This window comes from Amphiura filiformis, chromosome 4, assembly GCF_039555335.1.
Source record: "Amphiura filiformis chromosome 4, Afil_fr2py, whole genome shotgun sequence".
Lineage (NCBI taxonomy): Eukaryota > Metazoa > Echinodermata > Ophiuroidea > Amphilepidida > Amphiuridae > Amphiura > Amphiura filiformis.
Window position 1 is genome coordinate 20502072 of NC_092631.1, and position 25875 is coordinate 20527946.

Genomic DNA, 25875 nt, shown 5'->3' on the forward strand with positions numbered 1-25875 from the left:
GGTTCAATTGATTATCGACTAGAGCACAAACAATGCAGCAGCTCCAAAATTCAGTTTTGTCAACTAGAGCACCAATGATGCAGTAGCTCATTATATCAGTACTGTAAATAAAAGTACAAATAAACTACCGTATAATTCCGTCTACAAGCATTATCTGTCTCTAAACAAAGGGGTTTTTTTAACGAAAGAGACGAAATGCAGATACACTCCACAAAACAAAATTTGGAGTTTGAGCAACTAAATTACTGATACAGGCGGCTGTACAAACATGTATAATTGTAAGATCAATCTATCGTATTTTTTGGTCATGGTGGTGGGTGTTTGCCTTTCGCCTCTTTCGTCCAAAAACCTCCTATTTAGAGGCATTTGCTCATAGACGGAATTCTACTATATATCAATAACATTTGGCGTTATCACTGGTTATTGGACAGTGGTATTCCAGTTTACAAAACTGAGCTCATAAGACAAACATCAATACTATCATGTTCACTATATTCAATCCGGCAGTCATCATTTTGATTGGGTCCAATCACTTCACCAATATTACAGTTATCCAGCACTTGAAAGGAACCTTTGCGGCTAAGCCCGCGGCTACCCCGGCTACTAATACTGTTCCCATCCTGATTACTGAGCCGGGCCTCTCTCAGGACGCGATCAACTGAGCCTGCCCTGCTGCGAGTTTCACAGTCCAAGTCCTTAAGATCATGGAGCCTGTATTTCTCTAAGATGAACGAACCTGTTCTTCTATGTGGAGAGCCAATCGTCTCTGGACTTTCGACCCGAATATCTTGTAAAACAAGATCCAAACTTTTCCTGCTACTTATTGTACTACATCCATCCATCTCCTGATCGATCCTAGGGTCGTCTAAGATATGACCGAACGAACTCTTCCTTCTGTGAGTCGGTTTCATTTCAATGTTTGCGTTATCTGGGGCTGGTTCTACTACGATTCGCGGGGTTGAACTTCCACTAAGTGTCTCTAAATCCTCGTGACCCAAGTAGATCATCCGTCTTAATCCAACCTCAACATTGAACTCGTCACCAGTATCAACCGATCTCTTTTTATTCAAATTATACGTCTGAGACCTACCAGGCATGCGCACTAGACGCTGACAACTCAAAGTGAGTATTATCACACCGAGAGAAAGGCCTGTGACGGAGAACACCAATTGAAAAGTCATTGATGCTTTTATCATCCATAAATTAACGAAAAGCATTGTTAGAAATACCAAGGTGAAGATGCATACGGCCTCCAGTAATCTGAAGCAGGCATGCCGGTACAGAGGATACCACGATGATGTTTTGCACAGTTGAATGGTGGTCAAGAAATAGACGGTGATGTTGTGTAGGAACAGTACGCATGATGGTAGTATGAAGGTGAAGTAGCCAACAACGCTGTCAGTCAATACGCACCTGTCAGTAATAGAGAACGTAATCATTGTTGACATTGCTAATACACAGTGCAATATTAAATACCACTTATTGCAGCAATAGTGCTTGAAAAAATAGGGACTACTTTTTTGTAAGCCATCTGAAACAGGTGCTTTAAAATCACTGAAAATACTAAGGCTTATAGCCAAACATGTGCAAATTTCAGAGTGACATGCAGAAATACCGTGTTTTCTGTCATTATTTTACGGTTTTGATGAACAGTTCTTCCAAATTCATCCGCTGGACATCGATTTGTCCACCCTACTGTGGGTTCCTCTCAGGTACCCCAAAAAAGGAGGGTGCACTGTAAATGTGTGGTCTTTATACTTCAGTGGTTTAAAGCAAGAAAAGTCTCAGGTCATTGTATGTTGAAATTTTGGTCAATTGGGGATCCAACCTTCTACTTGCAATTGATAACAATGTCTTTTCACTGTGAGAGTTCCATGTTTGATACAATCGTGCTTGAAATTATCTATTTAACTCTCGTTAGACGTTGCAATTAGAATCTGTTATTGGAATTGAAAACACATTTTGACATGCCTCCCACTTCCATTACCAACGTTTCAAAGTTTTAAATAAATTAAACCTTACGTGACGTCACTTTGAGCTTCATCTGGATGTAGCCAAACTGCGATACCGACTGGTGCAACTGGAAATACTGTGAAAATATAAGCGTATGTATTTTTTTAAATTCGCAGTCCGAAAGAATGGAAGCAATTCGTTCTCACTATGTTGGGACATAAGTCTTTATGATCGTTCGTGTAACCTATTAATGTTGGGAGTATTACCCCTTAATGCTCTGCCTGCTGCGCTAGCCATTGGCTTTAACATAATAAAGTCCAAGCTTTGACATATTTTCTCAAAATATCGAGAGCTGTCATGATTGTGCAATTCCGATCTTTTTTAATTAAAGAGAATGAAACTTGTGGTCTTGCAATCGACACCCGCGTCGAATGTGTTAATATGCGAATGGTAACAAACTATTCAACTTACGCCACGCAAAGATAGAACCCATTATGATGAAGAGTTTACTCTGGACATCATCCATCCTCACTGCTGCTATGTACAAATATTGTGCCTCCACAGCCGACCACGACAATGTTGTCAAAACGAAGAAGTGAAGTAAGACTTTGACGATAACACAGCGAAAAGGTAGATTATTGACATGGCCTACCAAGAGGAGGAGGGATGCTAGGGATAGCATCGATGCATAATAATGGAAAAGAATCTGTCTATGTGTTTGAAGTCTCCATTCTCTGCAAGGAAATAAAAGCATGCGGACTTAAGATGGATCAGCCCAGGGACGTATATCGGATGTGCCCTGAAGGTTCAATGCGAAAGGGCTGATAAAGGATGTTAAAAGGGCCCCTGTCCATGGGTCCCAAAGCTCTTGCTACGACCCTGGATCAGCCTGGTCTAAAATTAGATTGTGTTTTCCCAAATTACCATGATTAGTACGGCCTAATGAGCTAATTAATATTCCTTATGATGGTGTTAACTTGAAACAATACAATAATATAACTCATCATCAGTTTGAAAAAGACACAGAGTCGTCGTGTCGAAAGCTCACGTAGGTGAACAAATTTAGTTGTGTGTAACGGTTTAAACTCTACCAACATAACTCATCATGTCCTATCACGCTACCAACTCCTGCAATTAATCGGTTGTTACATTCAAATGATTTAGACTGGGTTTTTGTCATTTCTGTTATTATGCAGATGATTTTATTATCACGAAAGGAGCTGGTTAGGTTTTTGTTTCTTTCCCAGAGTGTCCGGTGCGCATTAACATTAAAAGAATCACATGTGCACTCGGTTTCGAATCCGTCCGGGTGCACATGGGATTTTACCAACGCCACGAAAATGTATGCAGCAATACGATAAACCTATGTTTCCTTTTATGTATAAGATTTGCAAAGTAAAATGAATTGAAGTGCATTCTGTATAAATCGGCTCTTTTACACTAGTTTTACAAGAATTTTAAAAATAGTTAAGAGTGTGATTTTTTTACGTACATACCTTTTGGCAAGAAGAAGTATAACGCTTAGAAATAACGTAAACACAGCTATGTAACATGAAACTCTTCCGTAAAGGTATAAATGTGCGCTATGTACCGGTTCCGGATTAATCGTTGAATATTCCTGTACATAAATAATACGTGCTTTGGATGAATATAATATAAATATAATAGTTTTTATGTCGTTGATACTTCGTACATGATTTTTATTTCTCAGTGTTTGACGAAAATTCTATTGGTTAATCTTAGCTAAAACATTGCACTTTTAACATGTTTAAGCCATAAAATAAACAATTCTAACAGAATAACTATAGAAACACCAAGGAACAAGATTTATACCTCTGTTATGTCTGTTGTTATTTCTGTTACCATTTCTGTTACGAAGGTGTCATTGCAATCTTTGAATACCGGGTCTTCCCAAATGGCACCAATATTACTGTCAGCTAAACATCGTCTTGTTCCAGCTGGTTGATTTACTGGAAGAAAAAACCAACCAGATCGATCATCAATATAGGGCGGGAAAACCAGCAATTGCAGGGACCAACTATTGTTCTACATTTAGGAACTTAATTTTTTGCGAGGTTATCCAATTCTGGATAAAATGTAGACATTATCTGACACCCCGTGCTTGGTGTCAATCGTGGAAACATCAAATTGGCCTATTTTGGTGTGTCGGTACTAATGTATTATGATGTAGTATTACTGTTGAAACTTTCCTTAGGTATTTTTTTCACTGCTGTAATAAGGGCAAATAGGGCTGTTTGTGAACATTATGAGGTGAGAAGAGGATATCAGCCTTCAAGTCCATTTCACAAGATAATGACCAGGACATGCAGATGTACCACAGTCGTTTAATTCCTTTTCTACCTGTGAGTGTCAACCGGGAGCATCACAAAGAAAGTTGCACATACACAATCAGATCATAATACTACCAAAGTACCGTAAAACTGCGTCTTCTACTTCCCGCTCATGCCTCATAACGAGGTATCCGTATATCACGCGCGGGGAGGAAGATTAAGATACCCTCACAATCAATTCAGACAACCAGAGGAGGGCAAACGATGTGTTTGCTCTTACGGTATAACAAATCAATATAGTGTTGATATTTTGTGCAGAGTATAATACGAGTATATTATCATCATTAAAAACATAACTCGATCTCACCATTGAATGGACACCTTGTGTACGATTCTGCAATAGTTCCCACTTTTGCTGATGGCCATGACATATTCCCGAAATCATCCGATAATGAAACGCTACTAGGACACAAAGCTGTAAGAAAATAATGACATCCCATACAATTAATACACACAATTAATATAGTTAACAGCATTACGGACTAACCCATTTAGCTTTCATTACGGTACCACTGCCTTCAAAAATGTTTTCATTTTCACTTCATAATCTGAGTCCCCCTCACTGGTTTATTATCTAGCCAAAGGTAGTATATATCCCAGATGGGTCAATGAGCTACACAAAATAACCTTGTGCATGCTTACGCAGTCATGCAGTTCCTAGTAGGAAGTGACCTTGGTCTGACGCATTTTTTTGTCATTATGTTAACGTACATTTGAAAGGAACTATTATTTTCCAAACCTAAAACATTACCGTGTCGGTCAACAAGAGTTCCATTCATACTTCCATTTTGATTGAATGAACATAAATTAGGTACAGATTACATACCTGACACAACAACATTGAAGTTACATATAGCCCTGTTGCCACTAGTATCAGTAGCAACATACGTCACTTCCGATAAACCAATTTGAAATAAATCTCCAGACATGTGACTGGACAATAGCTGTACAGGTTTTCCGCTGTTATCTGATGACGTGGCGGACTCCCATAACACTGTGGTGGATGTGTTGCCGCTGTAAATGTTTATTTTTATATCATTTGGACACTGTATAATTGGAAGTTCAGTATCTGAAATTGACGAAACAAAAATCAATAATAATTCTGGCATGAAGTTATGTTTTAAAACATACTTTCTATGATAACAATCGATTGATTAATATTCATACTATATACTATAATTACAGTTGACGGAATTTATTTGCTGTGATTGACCTCCTGGCAATGACGGGAAAAGACAATACTGGTATACCAGTAAAGCGACTCTTCTCCGATACATGTACAAAGCTCGCAACAATCGAGCTAATCAAATATTTTTTAAACAACAATGTTTCAAGTAATACATTTCTTCAACATTTAACCCATCCCAAAGCAGTAGAAAACAATCCTAAGATGCACTTCATAATCGAGTCGCTTACCATAAACTGATACAGTGAAATTACAATCCGTTGAAAATGTCAATCCATCGGATGCAAAGTAAATAATAGTATGGCTACCGATACCAAAGGACTCTCCGTGTTGCCTGTCTGACGCCATGTCCAGGTGTTGCGACGTCCCATAAACGATGGGTAGAGTCCATGTCACATTGGAAGCCAAAGATGAACCTTCATCTGTCGTAGCCTTTAAGTTTTCTGGACATTCTAATCTGACTTCTGCAAGGTACGTGAAAAATATTTATTGCTTTAGATAAACGCAAAAAGATCACGTTATATCAATATAGGGACAGTGCTTTCTAAAGTCATCAAAATCTTGCTACATTCAGCTCTCTTTTCATCGATATACATGTAAACATTTGATTGTTTTGGTCTTCAGCAATACCTGACATTGACAGAACAGAAAGATCAACAGTAATTTCCAAGAATGGAACGTCAGATGCAACGAAAGTATAAAGAATAAAAAACAATTCCCGGTGAACAAAACAATTGTTAAAGAGGACAAAATTGGAGACATGAACAATAATGTAAACTACCATCTCCCAATACTTTTCAGACAATAGGAAAGGAGGATATCCCAACCAGTGGGTCACAGTACCAAAATAAGAAAAAGTCTTCTTGGCAATTTTACCTTTCACAGAGATGAAGAAACTACACGAATTGTTATTTCCATGAGCGTCCTCTGCTGTGTAAATAACTTCAGTCATTCCCACTGGAAACGTTCCACCAGAATCGAAAGAGGCGCTTATAATCTCTGCTTGGCCGGAATTATCGCTGACTCGAGGCAATTCCCAAATAACCGAAGGAATAACATTGTTCTCCACAAGTAATGTCTTATTTTCTGGACATATTAGCGTAGGTTTTTCATTATCTGAAAAAAAAACATGGTTACATATTTTTGTTCAAAGCAGTCTACCATGCTTGGTATAATAATATTTATATAAAAAAAACCAATAGCAGCACTCTTGACACAACATGCTTTACAAAAATTCCTGATGAGTCTGCCACTCTGCTGTACTTCCAAGGGACCCGGGATTCCTGACGATTGCTGTATTTCCGGCCTCTTTCTACTGGGGCTGCACCACTCTGGTCCCAATCAAATCTGGTAGATATTTACCAAACAAATGATGGTGATTTACAGAACAAATTATACTCAAGTGGATTGTCCATGTTGTCCGATTGATACCTTCCCATCACCAATTGGCCCAACTCTCGTCGCAGCAGTTCCCAATTTGGTCAAATCCTGGGAACTGGGGTGGTAGTAGTATATTGAAGACAATGCTACATTTAACCCACCCAGAGCAATCCTAAAATGTATTACATACAGGTAATCGAGTCATTTACCATAAACTGATACAGTGAAATTACAATCCGTTGAAAATGTCAATCCATCGGATGCAGTATAAATAATAGTATGGCTCCCGATACCAAAAGACTCTCCGTGTTGCCTGTTTGACACCATTTCGAGATGTTGCGACGACCCGTGAACTATAGGTAGAGTCCATTGCACATTGGAGGCCACGGGTGAACCTTCATCTGTCGTAACGTTAATGTTTCCTGGACATTCTAATCTGACTTCTGCAAGGTAATTATTAATTATAATTATTGCTTTAGTTAAATGCAAAAAGATCTCGCTATGTCAACACACTATAGAGAGTAAATGATTTCTCAAGTCATCCGGATCTTGCTGCATTCAGCTTTCGTAAATTTCAGCGATAAGTTTACATTAAAGATATTTTGTTCTTCAGCAATACCTGACATCGACAGAACAATGCCTTAGTGGTGTTAGAGACTGGAATCAGGTAAACCTTTCTCGTTACCCAAAAGGCTAGAGCAAATATTGTACCGTCTAAAAAGGATTGTTAAGATGCAAGTCTTACGAAATGGCATTTCCTGAAAGACGGAAAAGTTTGTCGAAATTGGCCTACTTGGGCCAGCTTGGCTTAGACCGGGGATGGGGATAGTGCGAGCCGTTAACCCTCTCCTATTATGGGTCGTTGTCGAGTTCCTATGGGAAGTTCATTTAAACAAAACAGAAATGTCAATTTTTTTTTTTTTTTTTTTTTTTTTTTTTCAATTGCCAAAAATGCAACATCGCGTGGAAAAAGGTATAGAGAATAAAAAACGATTTCCGGTGAACAAACAATACTTAAAGTGTGCAACATTAAGAACACATGTATCCCTATCAACTGCACCAGCTTACTGGGGACAGGTTAACACATTGGAATAATTCTGGTACATTGTATACCCTGCACAAATGTATAACCATAACCCTAACCCTAACCTAACCCAAACCCTAACCTTAAAACATGATAAACCAGAATTGTACCATATAGGAATACAAGGTGCGCAGAATTGTAAAACATATTTCAAGCATTATTGAAGGGGATCCCAACCAATGGGCAATGACAATAAAATAAAAATTATCGAAAATTTTACCTTCTACAGCGATAAAGAAGCTACACGAATTGTTATTTCCATGAGCGTCCTCTGCTGTGTAACCAATTTCAGTTATTCCCACCGGAAACGTGGTACCAGAATCGAAAGAGGCGCTTATAATCTTTGCTTGGCCGGAATTATCACTGACTTCAGGCAATTCCCAAACAACCGAAGGAATAACATTTGTCTGCACAAGTAGCGTCTTATTTTCTGGACATATTAGCGTAGGTTTTTCATTGTCTGAAAAAAATGAACACGTTAAACATTTTTGGTTCAAACACTCTATCAACTTGGTATAATTAAATTAAAATTGGTTAAACTATTAGCAGCACTCTTGACGCAACATCCTTTCTAATGCAAAGGTATGGGCGCATAAGATAGCTTCACTCTACTGGGGGCGCCCCACTCTGGCCCCAATCAAATCTGGCAGATATTTGCCAAACAAATGGTGGTTATTTAAAACAAATCATACAGTCATTAACCAAAGTTCTTGATATCTGATCCAGAAATTGCACTTACTTTGTGTACGTTTCAGCAACACTGTTGCCTTTGTCAACACTTGATGATGAGTGATTCCTACTGGCAACCGACGCTAGATGTATCTCCAGCGTAGGTCTTGGTGTGGCCAGTTGATTTTCCATCTGGGGATTTTCTTGAACCCAGTTCTAGAAACTCATCAAAAATGTGTGAGAGTTGATACTGCCCCTCGTCTCTATTCATGGTGGTGCCCTCCTCTTTCTAATTTCTATAGCCTCCTTTATCCAGCGTGTAAATCGTTCTTGTTCGGTGCCAATGATCTCAGCGTCCCCCCATCCAATAACATGATTTTTGTCCACTACGTGATCTGTTATTGCCGACTTGTTGACTGTTGTAAGAGATTTTTTTCTACCTGCCCTGGTGACTACTGTGCTGTTGACCTTCTCCACTTCCTTTCTGTGTTCTTCGAGCCGCGTTCCAAATTTTCTCCCAGTCTCCCCTATGTACGACAGATCACAGTTCAAACAGGGGATCTTGTAAACAGCCTGGGTCAAGTTGTTGGGATCACGCTTGTCTTTTGGGTGAACCAGTTCTCTGCGGAGCGTGTTGTGTGGCTTCATTGCGGTTGAGACATTATATTTCTTCATCACTCTAGACGCCCTTTCTGTTACACCTTTCACATACGGTAGCACAACCATACCTCGGCTTCTGGTACTGTCATCAGTCTTTTTAGCCGATTTCTTTGGCTTAACACTTTGCATCTGGTCTTTGACTTTTCAAAAGACCACTTGGGGATACCCACATGTTTGGAGCGCTTCTTGGATTTTCTTTTCTTCTTCTTCCTTATCCTGCTCTTCAGTTACGATGGTGTCTTTCCTGTTGTATAATGTGCGTACTACTCCGAGTTTCTGATGTAAAGGATGATGCGACTGGTAGCTGCGATATTGGTCGGTATGTGTAGGCTTGCGATAGACCAACAACTTCACTGTTCCATCGTCTTTCTTCACAATTAAGGTGTCCAGAAATGGAATCTGACCTTGCGATTCTTGTTCAAAGGTGAATTTGATGGAGCCTGATTTGTCTACTTGGTTGATGTGGTCTGTGAGCTGCTGGACACTATCTCTTTGGATCACCTCAAGGATGTCGTCGACATATCGGAGCCATAGCTTCGGTCTACAATCAAGCGGCGCAGTAGCGATAGCCTGTTGTTCTAAGGCTTCCATGAAAATGTTGGCCGCTATCGGGCTTACAGGACTGCCCATCGCCGTACCAAAGAGCTGACGATATATTTTGCCTTTGAACGTGAAATACGTGGTGGTCAGTATGAACTCCAGTAGATGCACGACATCCTCACTTGTTATTTTGAACCCTGTATCTTTGTTGTACACTCTAAGCAAATTTTCATTATCCAGTCTATTTCTCACAATCTCTAACACTTGGTCAATTGGCGTGTTGGTAAATAAACTAACCACATCATGCGAATTAAGTATATCTTCCTCCTCAATAACAACTTTGGCCAGATCTTCAGCTAGCTGCTGAGAGTTCTTCACATGATGTTGGGTATTGCCGACTAAACCACCAAGTATATCCGCAAGCCATCTTGATGTGCTGTAACCAATCGTCGCTGTGTAATCCACAATAGGACGCAGAGGGGTATTAGGCTTGTGTATTTTTGGCGTGCAATATAGCCTAGGAACATTTTCAGCAGTGGGGTAAAGTTGTTTATACTTAGTTTCGGTGATCTTACCTTCCTTCTTTAATTTTGACAACGCAGAAACCAGTTTACGTTTGTACTTCGCCGTCGGATCATTTGGTAGTTCTTCGTATGTCTTCTTATCTCCCAGCATGGTATTTACTTTCTCATCGTAATCAACTCTGTCCAACACTACGGTAGATTTCCCTTTGTCAGCTGGCAAGATGATAATATCCTCCGCTTTCTTGAGATCTTTGATGGCTTTTCTTTCTTCCTTGGTGACATTCTGTTCCGGTACTTTTGATGATTTTAAAGTACTCGCTATTTTTGCACGAAGTTGAATTCCATCGGCCAGCGGTAGGTGTTTACACGCCAGTTCAGTCGCCAACACAAATTCCTCCGCGGGTATCTTAGGCGGTGAAATAGCATAATTAAGGCCCTTTGTTAACACGCTGGTTTGTGCAGCATTTAGTTTGTATTTTGATAGGTTCACAACCCATTTTTTGAGCTGAGAACCCGACAGATCAATCGCAGAATCATGGAACTTTTTGTTGTTAGTGGCGGCTTTTTTTGTCAATATTTCAAGCTTCTGTAGGTGACGGCGTTTAGTGTCTTGATACGTAGTCTCGCTGACAGTCGCTAGGTGACGCTCGATCTTTTGTCCTAAATCAGATTCCGCGGGAATCTCATTGTTTACGTCGTCTTTTAGCTGATCTTTTTTCGCTTTTAGGGGCAGTATCAACTCTCACACATTTTTGATGAGTTTCTAGAACTGGGTTCAAGAAAATCCCCAGATGGAAAATCAACTGGCAACACCAAGACCTACGCTGGAGATACATCTAGCGTCGGTTGCCAGTAGGAATCACTCATCATCAAGTGTTGACAAAGGCAACAGTGTTGCTGAAACGTACACAAAGTAAGTGCAATTTCTGGATCAGATATCAAGAACTTTGGTTAATGAGTTTACTCTACCGATCCTGATGAATTTGTTCAACCAAATCATACAGTGTTTTCTCGAGTGGATTGATACCTGCGTCCTAACATCAATTGTAGTGTCCCCACTCTGGTCGCAACAGTTCCCAATTCGGCTTCACCCTGGAAACTGGGGAGGTGCAAGTATATTGAAGACTGCGGCCAGAGTGTTGTTGGCCAATTGATGTTGGGACGCATGTATATATTTTACTTCAGTAAATACTACATCATTTCTTTTGTAAATGTTCACTCCATTTTTCCAGACTACGAAATTTATAATATTTAAATTTTATAATATCAAAATATAAAACTATGAAATAACAATAGAATATAAAACTTTGCTGCTACTAACTGAAAAATATTTGGGGAAAAACAATATTGTTATTTCTGTTACATTCGCAGTTATATAGCTACTTTCACTATAGACTATGCCATAGTCGAATTTTGAGAAATTTAGAAATAGGCCTATGTTATCAATCTCGATATTATAATGTAATAAATAGTCTATAAACAAATCTAGTTGCCCTAGATGTAGGCATTCTAAGTGATCATTTGTGTCCTGCCTTACTTTTGTTTTTTAATATTTTTTGAAAGAGGGCTCCCTTCATGCCTACCAGTGATTTTCTAGCAGTCTGTTTTATTTTGCAGAATTGCTCAGCTCACGTTACTCACGAAAAATACGACTATGGACAAACGATTGCGGTTAAGTCAGTGACGCTACGATGAGAATAAAATTGGCTCCACCCCCTGACCAATCAGAAACAGCGAATAGTTTCCGTCTCGTCCATAATTGTACAGGGGTTCTTGCATTTGGCAAAAGATAATACAATTTATTTAAAGAAAAATCAACGGTGGTACAAATCGATCAAGATTATATTTTGTATTTACTGTGATAAATATCGAATAATAACCCAAATAAATAAGAAATACCTGTATGGAAAAGTCAAATTATACAACGCCAACTATTTGTCATCCCCGTGGGAAAGTGCAGCAATTTATTCGCCAAAATCGATCAGCAGGAGAAAATACCCCTAATTTGCATATAGCATCTATCTTGGCCTCGAACCTCACATTGTTTTTTTTAAAAATAGGCCGGCAAGATCACATCACAACACAATGTTGACTTTTCTGTTATTTTAGGGGGCTGGCATTTTTTTTTCGGAAGAGGGGGTCATAGATTTTTGGAAAGAAAAATAGGGGGGTCATAAAATATTTGGTGAGATAGTTTGTTTATTTTTAATTCAAAAAGACTGATTTCAATACAATTTTAGTTTGTTTAAGGGCTAAGGTGTATTGGTGGGGGGACATAAAATTTTGTTGCCGAAATAGGGGGGTCGCAATTTTATTGACGCGGATGTTTTGTTAATTTGGAAGAAAATGCCGGCCCCCTTAATTAGCACTAGTTACTTCAGGTGCTTTTGATATTTAATGGCATGCCGAAAGACGGAAAGAGCCTCATGTCCGAAATTCTAAAATAGCTACAAATAGGCATGAACTAATTTTCCCGTTATTATGAAATATTTATCTTTAAAAAAATGATTACCACAATAATTTAATAATCCGCACAATCGTTCTCCATGTGTCGCGAATAATTTCTTTCCTTGAAGACAATATTGTCCCTGGCTAGAACTATCGATGTAAATGCGTTCATATTTTGCTTCCCAAGGTAAACTCAAATTGTGTGCTTCTTCTAGTCTGGGATTTCCCACCCGACAAAAAGTCCTAGCAAACGGTGCTGCTTTGGTAGAAAATATATTTCCCATTTTATATCTAGTTGGTAGCTTAGGAACCGGGGGCTAGAATACTCTTCACCCCCCCCCCCAATAATTTCAGGTGAAGTGAAAATGTCATTAAAATCCAGGAAACTAGGTATTTTTGGCAAAATTTTCTGACCTAAAGAATGGGTCATCAACAAATTCCATTTTGTGAGCCCCCCCCCCCCTGCTAAAAATCTGGTTAGAATGGTGAAAACGTCTTTACCAGCCATGGAATGATGAAGGACTTCTTCCTGAGCCAGTTTACAATTTTAACATCCTAGTGAGAATGCATGATGAATCGCAGTTTGTTTTGTATCGCACCCGGCCTCATCAGCAGAATTCCCTGAAGAAGTCTCGGGTGATATTGGCCATGTCATGGTCCGTCTCTAAACAGCGGAGCTAAATAATTATGTTTATAAATTATATATTCTATATTTCTTCCCTCGTTATATATATATTTTATAGCCGGTAGAGACACACTTTTGAAGTTATTTACCCGATCAGGATTTATCCACACACGTACATTGTACCACACATGACACGTGCATGAACGTATTTCTTCCACTGGTTCATCACATATAAACAAACTTTGAAGTTTTACCGCAAGAGAGCCAAACACCACGGGAACAGCATAAAATGAGGTCACAATAATGCAAATGAAATTGATTACTATCGGGAAAATGGTAAGGCCCCGCCTACACAAATGCTGCATCACAATTGGTTAATTTATATGAAATGCATTACATCATGCTATTCTTAGTAGGCCAAAAATCCGACATTCTTGCCATAGGGGCCTGTGTTAAGCATTTTGACCGCAATCGAATGTCAGTAGTCCACTTGGGTAGCAAACTAACAGAGGGCGTACGGAGACTGAATAGATCAGGAAAATCTATCAATTGTGCACACAATCGGAGTTTTTAAAAATGCAAAGGTAATTCTGAATATGCACAATGGCAAGTGGACTACGGAGAAGTCTACTTTCACTATTCATTAACCATATCGGTAATTTTCGAAATTCTTTGCAATTAGAACCTACATCTACTACATCATTACATAAATGCGAATACTCAATGAGTCCAAGTTGTCATTGACATCGACGAAGTTTCGATTTCTGTTTTAATAAAAGTTTAAGAATTGTACATCAATGGTCAATAAGTATTCCTTACCAAATACATGAATATTAAAGCTGCAATCGGTAACCATAATGCCTTTAATATCATAAACAACATAGGTTATCGATGAAGAACCGATCGGAAACACCTGCCCGAATTCTTCCGTTACATTCACCTCAACATAGTCATCCCCACCAATTACTTCCGGTGCATTCCAAGTAACCGTTGCAAATGCGGATGCTCTGTCGGTTGCAGTGTTGAGATCATCTGGGCAAATTATGGTTACCCCTGTAATAACAATAATTGGGCAATATTATGATAATTCTGCTTGTAATAATGTCTTCATAATTATGTTTCCGTTAATTAGTTGCAAATGAATAAAAGTAATAGAACGAGAGTAAGCAGGAAGCAAAAACAAAACACTATACATAAGCTAAATCATCAAAGTTCAACAAAATGCTCTTCTCTTCTCTTACTTTTGACATACATAAACTTGTAATGAACCCCTATAGGCATAAAGGATATAAGATAAAGGGTTTCTTTTGGGTTCATTGATCAAACGTGTGACCACTACCGGTATTACAAAAGAGGCATGTGTGCTCAAAACAAATTGAATAAAGATTATCACATGATTCGTAAGGAGTTACATTAGTTCGGGTAGGGGTGTGTGTGGGGGGTGTGTGTGCGTGTAAGGATGCAAAATATGGTTTGGACACATACCATGAATGGTCACATTGAAAGAGCAAGATGTCACAGTAGTATTCTCGCCATCAATCACTGCATACGTCACTTCCGTTGTACCAACTACAAATTCAGAAGATGGAGATAAGCTTCCAATCACGTGAACATAACCGTCACCGCCTTGTGCCTCGGGAGGCTCCCACGATACTATGGTGGATCCGAGCCTGTTGTCTATTGCTTTATGGATGTCCAGAGGACATTCGATGGAAACCTCTATACAAAAATTAAGAGATTATAAAAGAGATATCGTTATGTAGGTATCAACCACTAATCCTCAAAGCATAAGGTGGTACTACCCCCATTGATAAATTTGTGATTATTTTTGCATTTTTCTCAAAAACGAATAACACACTGGTAACAAAAGTTATGTATATTATAGGGGCAAGGAATCCAGTTACTACACTGGAATTTCAGTGATTCAAGACGACAAGCGGTACGTTATTTCTGATAAGAAAAGAGGTACCACTAGAATGTACCTCATTTCTTAACATGTATAGTCTTGAATTAATTGAAGTAATTGGATTCCTTTCCCCTATAATATGCATAACTGTTGTTACCAGTGTGTAATTATTTTTTTTAGAAAAATGCAAAATTAATCACAAAATTTATCAGGGGGTGTAGTACCACCTTAACCATTACGAATCACATATTACTTTGTGGACATATTACCACATGGAGTTATCGGTGGCTCTGAAAAAAGCTGTTTATAACGGAGAAACGATATAGAAATAATATTATATTTACCTAGAAGTAGGACACTGAAATTGCAAGTGGCCATGTTGCCAAATGGATCAGTAGCTGCGTACATTACGTTAGTCGTCCCAACTGAAAATTCTTGTTCAGATGTCGATGTAACAGTCACAAATCCCGAGTTGTCCCAAGATGTCGGCTCGTTCCAAGTGATTTCTGGATGTTCGTCGTCAGCGCTAAATGTAATAGTTATGTCACTAGGGCAGGTGATTGACGGCATTTCCAAATCTGTGTGTTAAAAATAGTATGTACACAGTCATGATTTCATAACAAAATCATCAATTTCAACCCAGAACTTGTTTACACATTTTCCATCAAAAGTACAGAAATACCAGCAACTGTATGAAAGGTGACTTATATGACTTCCTGTTAACAACGAGTAATGACATGTAGCCTCTAGTGCCAATATCACTCTTTTTTTTAACTTTGTTTTATAAACGCTTTCTGTTTTCTATCGGAAAAATATTTGTATGTGTTGAAACATAATAAATAATGTAATTGTAATGTCATACTTAAAATGTTCTATTGTGCAGATATGCGTGGTGATAGGTTAAGAATTGCGGGCATAAGCATCATTATTTTGGTTTCGAGCACTTGGGTGTAATATTTTATTGTTCCAGTGTATATACAATGCATAAGCATCGTACCTATACCTAATCATAAATACTTCTGTATTAGGATTTTAATATAAAAAAAAGTTAGATAAATAAAATTGAACTCACCTTCAACTGAAACATCAAAACTACATTTAGTCACAAATTTGTTATCCATCGCAAACACGTGATAAGAAACCGTCGTTCTTCCCAGATAGAATGTCGTTCCTGGCTTATAAGTCGAATTTGTCCATAAGAGTTCTTGTTCCCCGTCACCATGTGACGCGGTAACAACTGGCTCGTTCCAAAACACAGTGGTATAATTGACGTGTGAATCACTTTCAAGCAGTTTGGATTCAGGACACGATATATTGACGCCTGTGATTACAAAAAAAGACCATTTGTATATAGTGTCAACAATTAAACTTATTCAAAACATAAAGTCTTCTTACTAGATACTGCACTGGGTATTTTTTACCAAACATTGGGTCAATCAACTCATTTGTTGGGTAAAATTGTTTGTGTCATTTTCAAAAGAATGCTTTTGCAAACACTCTGTCCCAGTTTATCTTCACAGGATAAGGAAGCTACATGAGCTGCAAAGGGTTTCGTGCATTCAAGGTTATTCACAGGTGGCCCAATGTTGGGTAGATTTACTCATCGTGTTTACAGGGATACACGCCGATGGCGGAATGCTTTGCCATGCAGCGGGTAAACTGTCCCAAAAATAAATAAATAAATAACCGCTCATAATAATTTTAGACTAGTGTAAGTAATCCAAGTGCCGTGGGGCAGATATTTTTATTGATGTTCCTGTCAAATACTACACTGGTTAGGTGGTAATACCTCATTTAGTTACACAGTACATACCCCATTGTAGACAAGTGCCTCAAGTGAATGCCACTTTGTATGAACTACATTAGGGTTATACACTATATAACAATCTGGTAGAAAACCTGACAGAGAGCTCAATTTGTGAAGTGAAAATGAAAATTTGTTTCAGGCACAAACAACGTAATAACATAAGGTAGCTTAATGATGTGTAGCAATGTAATACTTATATTCCTTTCTCCATAAGTACACATAAGTATGGCATAACTGTGTCATTATTCAAAACTTTGCTACAGACATTCAATTTATATTACATAAAAACTCACCAATGATATTTAGATAAAAGATGCAATCCGTTATAAATCTGTTATCATTCGTTTGATAAAAGAAATATGTAACTTGGTTAGTCCCGACGCTAAACTCATCTCTCGGATTATAAATAGATCTGGTTGCCACTTCTGCCTCTCTCGCTGATGGAGAAATACCAGGAAGATTCCAAGATACTTTCGTCTTACCAATCACGCCATTTACAACTTGTGTGATATTACCTGGGCAAGTTACTGTGATTTCTGTGAACATTTTCAAAAACGTTAGGAATCGTAAAATTTACTGGCATTTTACTATCGTGACTTGTATTCTTTATATTAAACATAAATATCACCCGCAACTGTGCACGTAGCCTACTATATATAAAACCAGAGCTTTGCTTTGTTATCTATAGATGAGTTGACTTCTGACGTCATTGCCTGGCAGTATGCGCCCGCATCATCAAAATTTCCATTGTTTTTTGCCTGGCATCATATTTTGTTCAGGGCCCGTGCTTTTAAAACTCCCGCCACATGACAGTAAGGCTAACAGTGTAGTAGTTGTATGCAGTTCGCTCAAGCATATCGATATACCAGTTCCTTGCCTTTGTTGATAAACATTGAGGTCAACTCATCTATATATGCGTGGCAGAGACTGCCTTTTATATTGCATAAAATGCTAAATTTATATAGGCTATAATGAGCCCACCGGTGCATCTGTTTTGTATGGTTAGAGTTAGATAGCATTTAGGGTTAAGGGTAAGTGTTACGGTTAGAGTTATAGGCCTGAGACTAACTCAGGATAGCCTCCTGGTGCTAGGTCAAGACCTGCGACTAACATGAGTTAGACAATTTTTGAAGGAAGGCCGAGGCTTAAAGTTTAAAGCCACCAGTACTATAAATGTTAATGTAATACGTCGTAGTGTATATATGCTTAGTATTTTGAGTTTGAAGTATATGTGACGTGTCATGTCAAAAGGAGACACTTTTGGGCAGGTTATCAATTTTGAGGTTTTTACATATCTTAAGTATAGAGATATTTTGCTCCACAACGCCGTTTTCCCCAATGAAATCGGACATTTCTAAGCGAAGATATTGAGTTTGTAAGTTATGATATCATAAATTTGGATATTGAGATATCGGCCTTTAAAAATATTATTGACAATGTTGAGAGTAGGAATTACCTTGAAAAATGACTCAAAAAATACAAGATGCCAGTTATATTCCTGTCTGAAACTATCAGACAATATTTTCAACATTAATAACATGTCAAATTCGCAACAAACCCAAATTGTGAAAAAATTACCCCTGGCAGATTTTTGGCTATATCTCCATTTACGATCCTGCCCAAAAGTGTCTCCTTTTGACATGACACCATACCTGCTACACTGATGTTAAAGCTACAAGTGTTGATGTTCCCAAATGGATCGCGGGCTATATACTCCACTGTTGTAAGTCCTATAGGAAACCGTCCACCAGATCTATGTTTCGATGATACCGCGGCAAACCCTGAGTTGTCAGAATAAACTGGTTTCCTCCATGTCACCCTGAGATCATCTCCAAGAGTAGTCAGATAATCGGCATTCTTTGGGCAATTCAACTTCGGTTTTTCTGTGTCTGTGAATATAATTGCGTAGAAAAATGATGGTTTTTTAGTGACTTCGACTTTGAATTATTGTAGCAGAAATTATATCAGAGGTTAAGGTGGTACTACACCCCTTGATAAATTTGTGACTATTTTTGCATTTTTCTCAAAAATGATAACAAACTGATAACAAAAATTATGAATATTACAGGGGCAAGGAATCCAGTTAATACACTGGAATTTCAGTGACTCAAGACAGGCGGTTCGTTATTTATGATAAGAAAAGAGGTACAGCTAGAATGTACCTCTTTGCTTAACATATATAATGAACCACTTGTCTTGAATCACTGACATTTCAGTGAAGTAATTGGATATACATAATTTTTGTTAACAGTAGTGTAGTGTTTTTACATATAAACGTATTTACGTTTTTAAAATAGCTCCAATGGCCTTATAACCCGACATTTTTAAATGTTAGTATAAAACGTTTTGATCAAAAGCAAACATGTTTATAACGTTTTAATAACATTTTTGTGTTTGCTGGGAGGGTCAGCCAAGGTTGGACACTCTCCCCGTACTAACCTTTGACAGTAACATCAAACGTGCATTCTGCCACCACTGGATCATCCATTTGTAGTCCTCTGTGAACAGAATATGTCACCGTTGTAGTCCCTAGATCGAACCTGTCCCTGGGTTTGTGAGACGCATGTAGTGATTCTCCTTCTCGGAGGCCTCCATCTATAATCGGCGTTCCCCAACTTACTAAAGCGTTGTTCGCACCAGGATCAGTCGAAACTGAAATACTTGCTGGGCAGATTATGGATATTTCTGGAGATTATAGGAAAAAGAAATGCAGTAATAATAAAATATAATGTTTGAATTGTGTGAGTGATGATCAAAATGTTATCAATTACATACAAGGTGATTAAATGCAAGTGGGATTATATAGGATGAGCCATGTTGCTCAGTACATGTATTAGCCTTTAAAAAAAAGGCATTTCGTGATCCACAGCCTCATCCCCCAATTTTTTTTCAAAAAAAGTTGAGATTTTTTATACCACTGGAGACCTCTGGCTACATAATGTTTATGTACCAAACATTTCTGGTATACCAGAACGAAATTACAAAATGGCCTTTGGAGCAGTGTAATATAATCATGTTTAACTCAGAAACGCAAAACCGGAATCAACTGAAATTTTGGCAGTAAGCTTTTTTCGGAGATATCTACTGAAAATGTCATAAAAAGAGGATGCTAGGATCATGAAATCATCATTTAATAAGTAAATGCAGTATACTTAAAATATTCATATACATTGCAATAGTCAAGGCCATTAATAATATCAAAACGGAACGTTTTGGGATTTTTTCCCTCACGAGAAAAATCATGCATTTTGGCGGAAATGACACCCCACATATTAAGTCTTGGGATCTCTTTTATAGAACCCATGCCATTCCTATTGTGTGCCAGCTTTATTTGTCTCAATATTTGAGTGCAAACACCGCTTCGTCAAGATTCGTTAATAACCATTATTGGGAGCAACCTAAAAGAATCCATAGTGGTCCGACGCCACATTAAACTATAACCCTAATCGTAATCTTAATCTTAATTTCTTAATCTTTCACTGAACCTAATCCTGACCCTAGCCCTAATCTTCACCCACACCACCGTACTCTAATCCTAACCTATAAACCCAACCCTAATCTTAATATTCTAAAGCCTTGTCCAGTCTAAATGATGATTATTTCAGAAGCAAACTATATAAACGAGTAATGACCTATGTATTGTTTACTTTAACGCGGTTAAACCAATTTGTGCCTGAGCCTTTCACCGAATGTTATTCTACCGTGATATTTCAAATGGTTAGGGAAACCCAAAACATTCACCGGCAGCAAGTAGTGATATTCTTGGGAAACATTTTCAATAGCGGAAAATCCCGATTTGTAAACAATAAAAACAATTTACAAAATTATTTATTTCATATTGTACAATGAATTAAAACTTTCAGTAATTGTTTTAGATATTTAGGTCTTTTCTGACGTAGAATTAACATTGAGTCCAATTAAAACAATGAAAGGCGTATTTGTAAAAAAAACGCCATTGGAGTTGGTATAAGATTATGTGGCAGAGAAGCTAAATGCCTATTCAGTGATTTGCTCATCGGGTGGATCGTAAAAATCATCAAAATTCCGGTTTTAGCACATTTGTTACTGTCATAGATGTGCTAACATAACCTGCTAGTGGTTAAGCGGAAAGCCGAGTATTTCAAACAATAGGACACATTTTACACAAATTTGTTACTTCCATACTTAAAGGAGGATTTCGTGATCCTCTTTTTATGACATTTTCCAGTAGATATCCACGAAAAAAGCTTATACCCAAAATTTCAGTTGATTCCGATTTTCCGTTTGCGAGTTATGCATGATTATGTGTATTACACTGCTCCATAGGCCACTGTTGTAATTTCGTTCTGGTATACCAGAACGAAATCCAAATGTGGCGATATTTTTGCTAAACGAATTAATCTGCAAGAAATATTTGGTACATAAACATTATGTAGCCAGAGGTATCCAGTGGTATACAAATCGCAACTTTTTTGGGAGAAAGTGGGGGATGAGGCTGTGGATCACGAAGTGCCCTTTTAAGTAGAGAAATTAGCCACATGTATTTGAATGGGGTTTCAACTTTGTCAACACTGCTGTTTTCTTCGATTTTTATTATTTGAATGACTTATCCTTCACTTCGGGCAATTTATAAACCATTTTAATTTTGTTACACTTTATCGCAATAACAATATTGCTAGAGAAGCGGTGGCCCTCGCGCTTCAATGCCATTCTGCCTCGATAGCTATGATCAGAAGGTACGCTTAATAAACGGGAGGTCCAAGGTTCAACTCTCGAGCAATTGAAGGGAGCGGTTAGTTTTGCACAAACAAACGTGCTTCAAAACAATATGCTACCACCATTGTGCAACAATTGCAAATTAAATACTCTTGCCAGTTTACTAGTGCTGACCGACTGACTTGAATATTTCACTCACTGATTTCATAACATTGCACAAAGTTGCCCAAAAAATTTAATCATTATTTCACAAAAGTGAACACAATTTGCCAACACTATATTTGAGTTGCGCAAAGTACACAAAATTGCCCACATTCGCCATATGCATTAACCAATTTCGTTTATTTCTGCAACTTTTGACATTAACTGTGACAAGGGGCATATGTTGCTTTAACATACAAAAAATAAGTAAACGTCTAAACAATAATATGTAAGTAAACATTAATTACAATACATTGCATTCCTTTTTTTATCTTTGACAAATAAATTGTCTAGCTTACGCCTTTATTTCTGAAATTTTCTATATTCTTTCTTTCTCTTTTTCTTTCTTCGTACCATTATTATAAATATAATGTGATACATTGCATTACAATACATAACTTACAAACGCATGGTTGTGCATAGTATGTACAGAATGCATTAGTTTTAAAGATCAGAAAAATACCAAAAGACTTACCACTTTCAGTTGTGCCTGTAAATGGTGTTGTAAAAGCGTGTACTTGTAAACCGTGTCCTAAACTGGCAATGATCATCAATAATATCTCAAACATGGTGTCAGCCAAATTGAATATTAACTGTGAATATCAAGCACCAACTTACTTTCTCTAACTAAATTCAATGAACTCTATAGTTCATAGTCAAAAGGCGCTAAATTTCCTGTCGCTTAAAAGCTGTGTAGCTGTCGCATCTGTAGCATAAATGAAAAATACAACGCAAGAACTCCAAAACATCACAGCGACTTGTGACTATAAAATGATACGGTGTTGCATCCAATGGCCTTGTATCTAAAGGAAATGGTACAGATTTGCTATCTTTTATTTCCGTCAATATGTGTCAAGCAACTCTCTGATGTGTCGAACCTGTATGTTTACATCAAACCTTTGACCTCTATTATCCGGTTTATGATGTGTCGTCATTCCTGTTGTGGTCAATCGGACACGGTTGGTTTACTGTACTTTCCTTTTTATTTTCCTCCTAGTTTGTTTTTATATTCCTTCTTCTTTATTATGTTATCATCTTTTATTTTGTTTTGCCTTCTACTTTGTTTTTCTTTCTTTCTTCCTTCCTTCCTTGAAATTCTTTTATCTTTACCTTGTTCATTGTCTCCTTTTTCTTCTTCTTCGAAATTCTTTCCTTCTTTTTTTTCTTCTTCACCACCTGCTTATCTTCTCCTTCTGTGTCTCCTCCTCCTTCTTCTTCTTCTTCTTCGTTTTGTTTTCTTCCTTTCCCCCTTCCCGTACTAGTAGTAATTCACCACCTTAAATCTTTATTCCTCATTTAACGGCATGGACTTTTTCCTTTCGCTGACGATGCATTCAATTCAACTACATAAACCCAACTAAAATCATACAATATTCAATATTATATACCGTAAAAGTTTCCGCAAGTTCCAGGTTTCGTCCGTTGGTGCCTCAATTTCTGAATCAGTGATGTTCCTCAATCTTGGTCAAAAATGTGTCGTCATTCCTGTTGTGGTCAATCGGACACGGTTGGTTTACTGTACTTTCCTTTTTATTTTCCTCCTAGTTTGTTTTTATATTCCTTCTTCTTTATTATGTTATCATCTTTTATTTTGTTTTGCTTTCTACTTTGTTTTTCTTTCTTTCTTCCTTCCTTCCTTGAAATTCTTTTATCTTTACCTTGTTCATTGTCTCCTTTTTCTTCTTCTTCGAAATTCTTTCCTTCTTTTTTTCTTCTTCACCACCTGCTTATCTTCTCCTTCTGTGTCTCCTCCTCCTTCTTCTTCTTCTTCTTCTTCTTCGTTTTGTTTTCTTCCTTTCCCCCTTCCCGTACTAGTAGTAATTCACCACCTTAAATCTGTATTCCTCATTTAACGGCATGGACTTTTTCCTTTCGCTGACGATGCATTCAATTCAACTACATAAACCCAACTAAAATCATACAATATTCAATATTATATACCGTAAAAGTTTCCGCAAGTTCCAGGTTTCGTCCGTTGGTGCCTCAATTTCTGAATCAGTGATGTTCCTCAATCTTGGTCAAAAATATCGAGAACATGAAGACCTGTAGTAAACATTTTTTTAAATTTTGTCTGATACTTTCCTTCTTTTTTCTTCTTCATTATCTTCCGTTCTTCTCCTTTGTTTTCTTCTTTGCTTTTCATTTCTTCTTTCACCCTTCTCGTAGTCGTAATTCGCCACATTAAATCTTTATTCCTCATTTATTGGCATGGACTTTTTCTTTTCACTGACGATGCTTTCCATTCAACTACAAAGGCCCAACTAAAATTATATAGTATTCAAAATTAAATACCGTAAAAGTTTCCGCAGGTTCCAGGTTGCATCCGTTGGTGGTTCAATTTCTGAATCAGTGATGTTCCTCAAACTTGGTCAACAATATGGAGAACATGAAGACCTCTAGTATTTTTTTTTAAAATTTTGTCGGATACTTTCCTATGATATTAAATACCTTACGGTACTGAACGCGAGCTATATACAGTTATGACCATCTGGACTACAGGACTACAGGCTTAACATCTCTCCAAAGAACGTATCCCTCTCATGGTTAATTTATCTAATTCTACATGTACCGCAGGGACAACGAAATTTACTTGACCAATTAAATTTCTAGTTTTCCTATCAAGTGGTCCCACCGGGAATTGAACCCGACCCGGTCCTGGTCCACCAGAGGCCGATACTCCAACCAATGTACCGCGCTCTCGCTTATCGCTTTCACTGATCAGTGGCTGATGGGGCATGAACAGGGGACCTTAAAAAAACGCTGCTCTGATGTCGAGTGATAGTTCTTTCCATGGAGCTAGTATATCCGTGGAGGTGCTATAGATTACTTAACGCTTTGTTCCTTTGTGCCGATTTGATTTGCTGACAAGCTATTCATCGAGAGGTACCTTTTGTTAAGGACAAAAGGATTCCGCCATCAAATCGGTAACTGACATGACAGTGTATTAACGCTTTAATAGGCAGGCTACTGTCAATAAGTGATCAAAAGAATGTCATGTGAAATCGCCCACTTGAGTGAAAGGTACCTTTTGTTCTCATACAGTCACGGGTGTGAGTCTTCGCCAGCACACAAAAGTACACTTTACCGTCGATGTACACTTATTTACCACCCACCTTAATTTAGGCGCATCATTCAAATAAATTCAATAGAGTTGCCGACCAATTACCCGTGATAACGTGGCATATAGCTACCTGGTATAATAATTGGTCTATGTCTTACTGTGTCACTATTAATGAACTATTTCGCAGTATATGCCTATTATTGTTATCATGGTTATAGGTCTATTCAATAAAGTTAAGCACCGGAAAATGTTCGATTTTTTGTGTCAGTTCCTGGAGAAGTGACACCTTCTAATACAGGTTTGACGATCATGTGACAAATCGAATCTGTGACATCAATATTGATATCGATATCAATTAGGCTGTTCCAGTTAAATTACATACACATTGGCCATTGGCTGTTCCATTTAATTTACATACTCCCTCTGAAATAATGGGCCCAAAATAGCTGTTCCATTTAATTAACATACTCCTTCTGAAATGGCTGTTCCATTTAATTTATATACTCCCTCTGGAATAGATTTCCCCTAATCAAATTGCATATTGTGAACTTCAATCTATCAAATTGCATAGCTTCACTGTCAAAGAGAGAATGTTTTGCACGTTTTACTCCTTCTGAAATGGCTGTTCCATTTAATTTATATACTCCCTCTGCAATAGATTTCCCCTAATCAAATTGCATATTGTGAACTTCAATCTATCAAATTGCATAGCTTCACTGTCAAAGAGAGAATGTTTTGCACGGTTTTTTTTTACTTAAAAAAAGAAATTAAACATTTTTTTCAGC

At 37.8% G+C, this 25875-nt stretch overlaps 1 protein-coding gene across 1 annotated transcript; it reads right to left on the minus strand.

Annotated features, from left to right (window-relative positions):
* Positions 1–310: 310 nt before the first annotated feature.
* On the minus strand, positions 311–22662 carry LOC140150665 (hyalin-like). Its single transcript, XM_072172734.1, has 19 exons — positions 22505–22662; positions 19573–19818; positions 18786–19022; positions 17427–17669; positions 16399–16647; positions 15671–15904; positions 14906–15139; positions 14240–14473; positions 8175–8414; positions 7080–7313; positions 6367–6606; positions 5721–5954; positions 5131–5373; positions 4612–4719; positions 3787–3923; positions 3450–3571; positions 2425–2687; positions 2023–2089; positions 311–1413 (listed from the first exon to the last, which is right to left on the minus strand). The coding sequence occupies exons 1-19, from the start codon at positions 22596–22598 to the stop codon at positions 444–446; spliced, it is 4629 nt and encodes a 1542-aa protein (XP_072028835.1). The 5' UTR covers positions 22599–22662; the 3' UTR covers positions 311–443.
* Positions 22663–25875: the final 3213 nt, after the last annotated feature.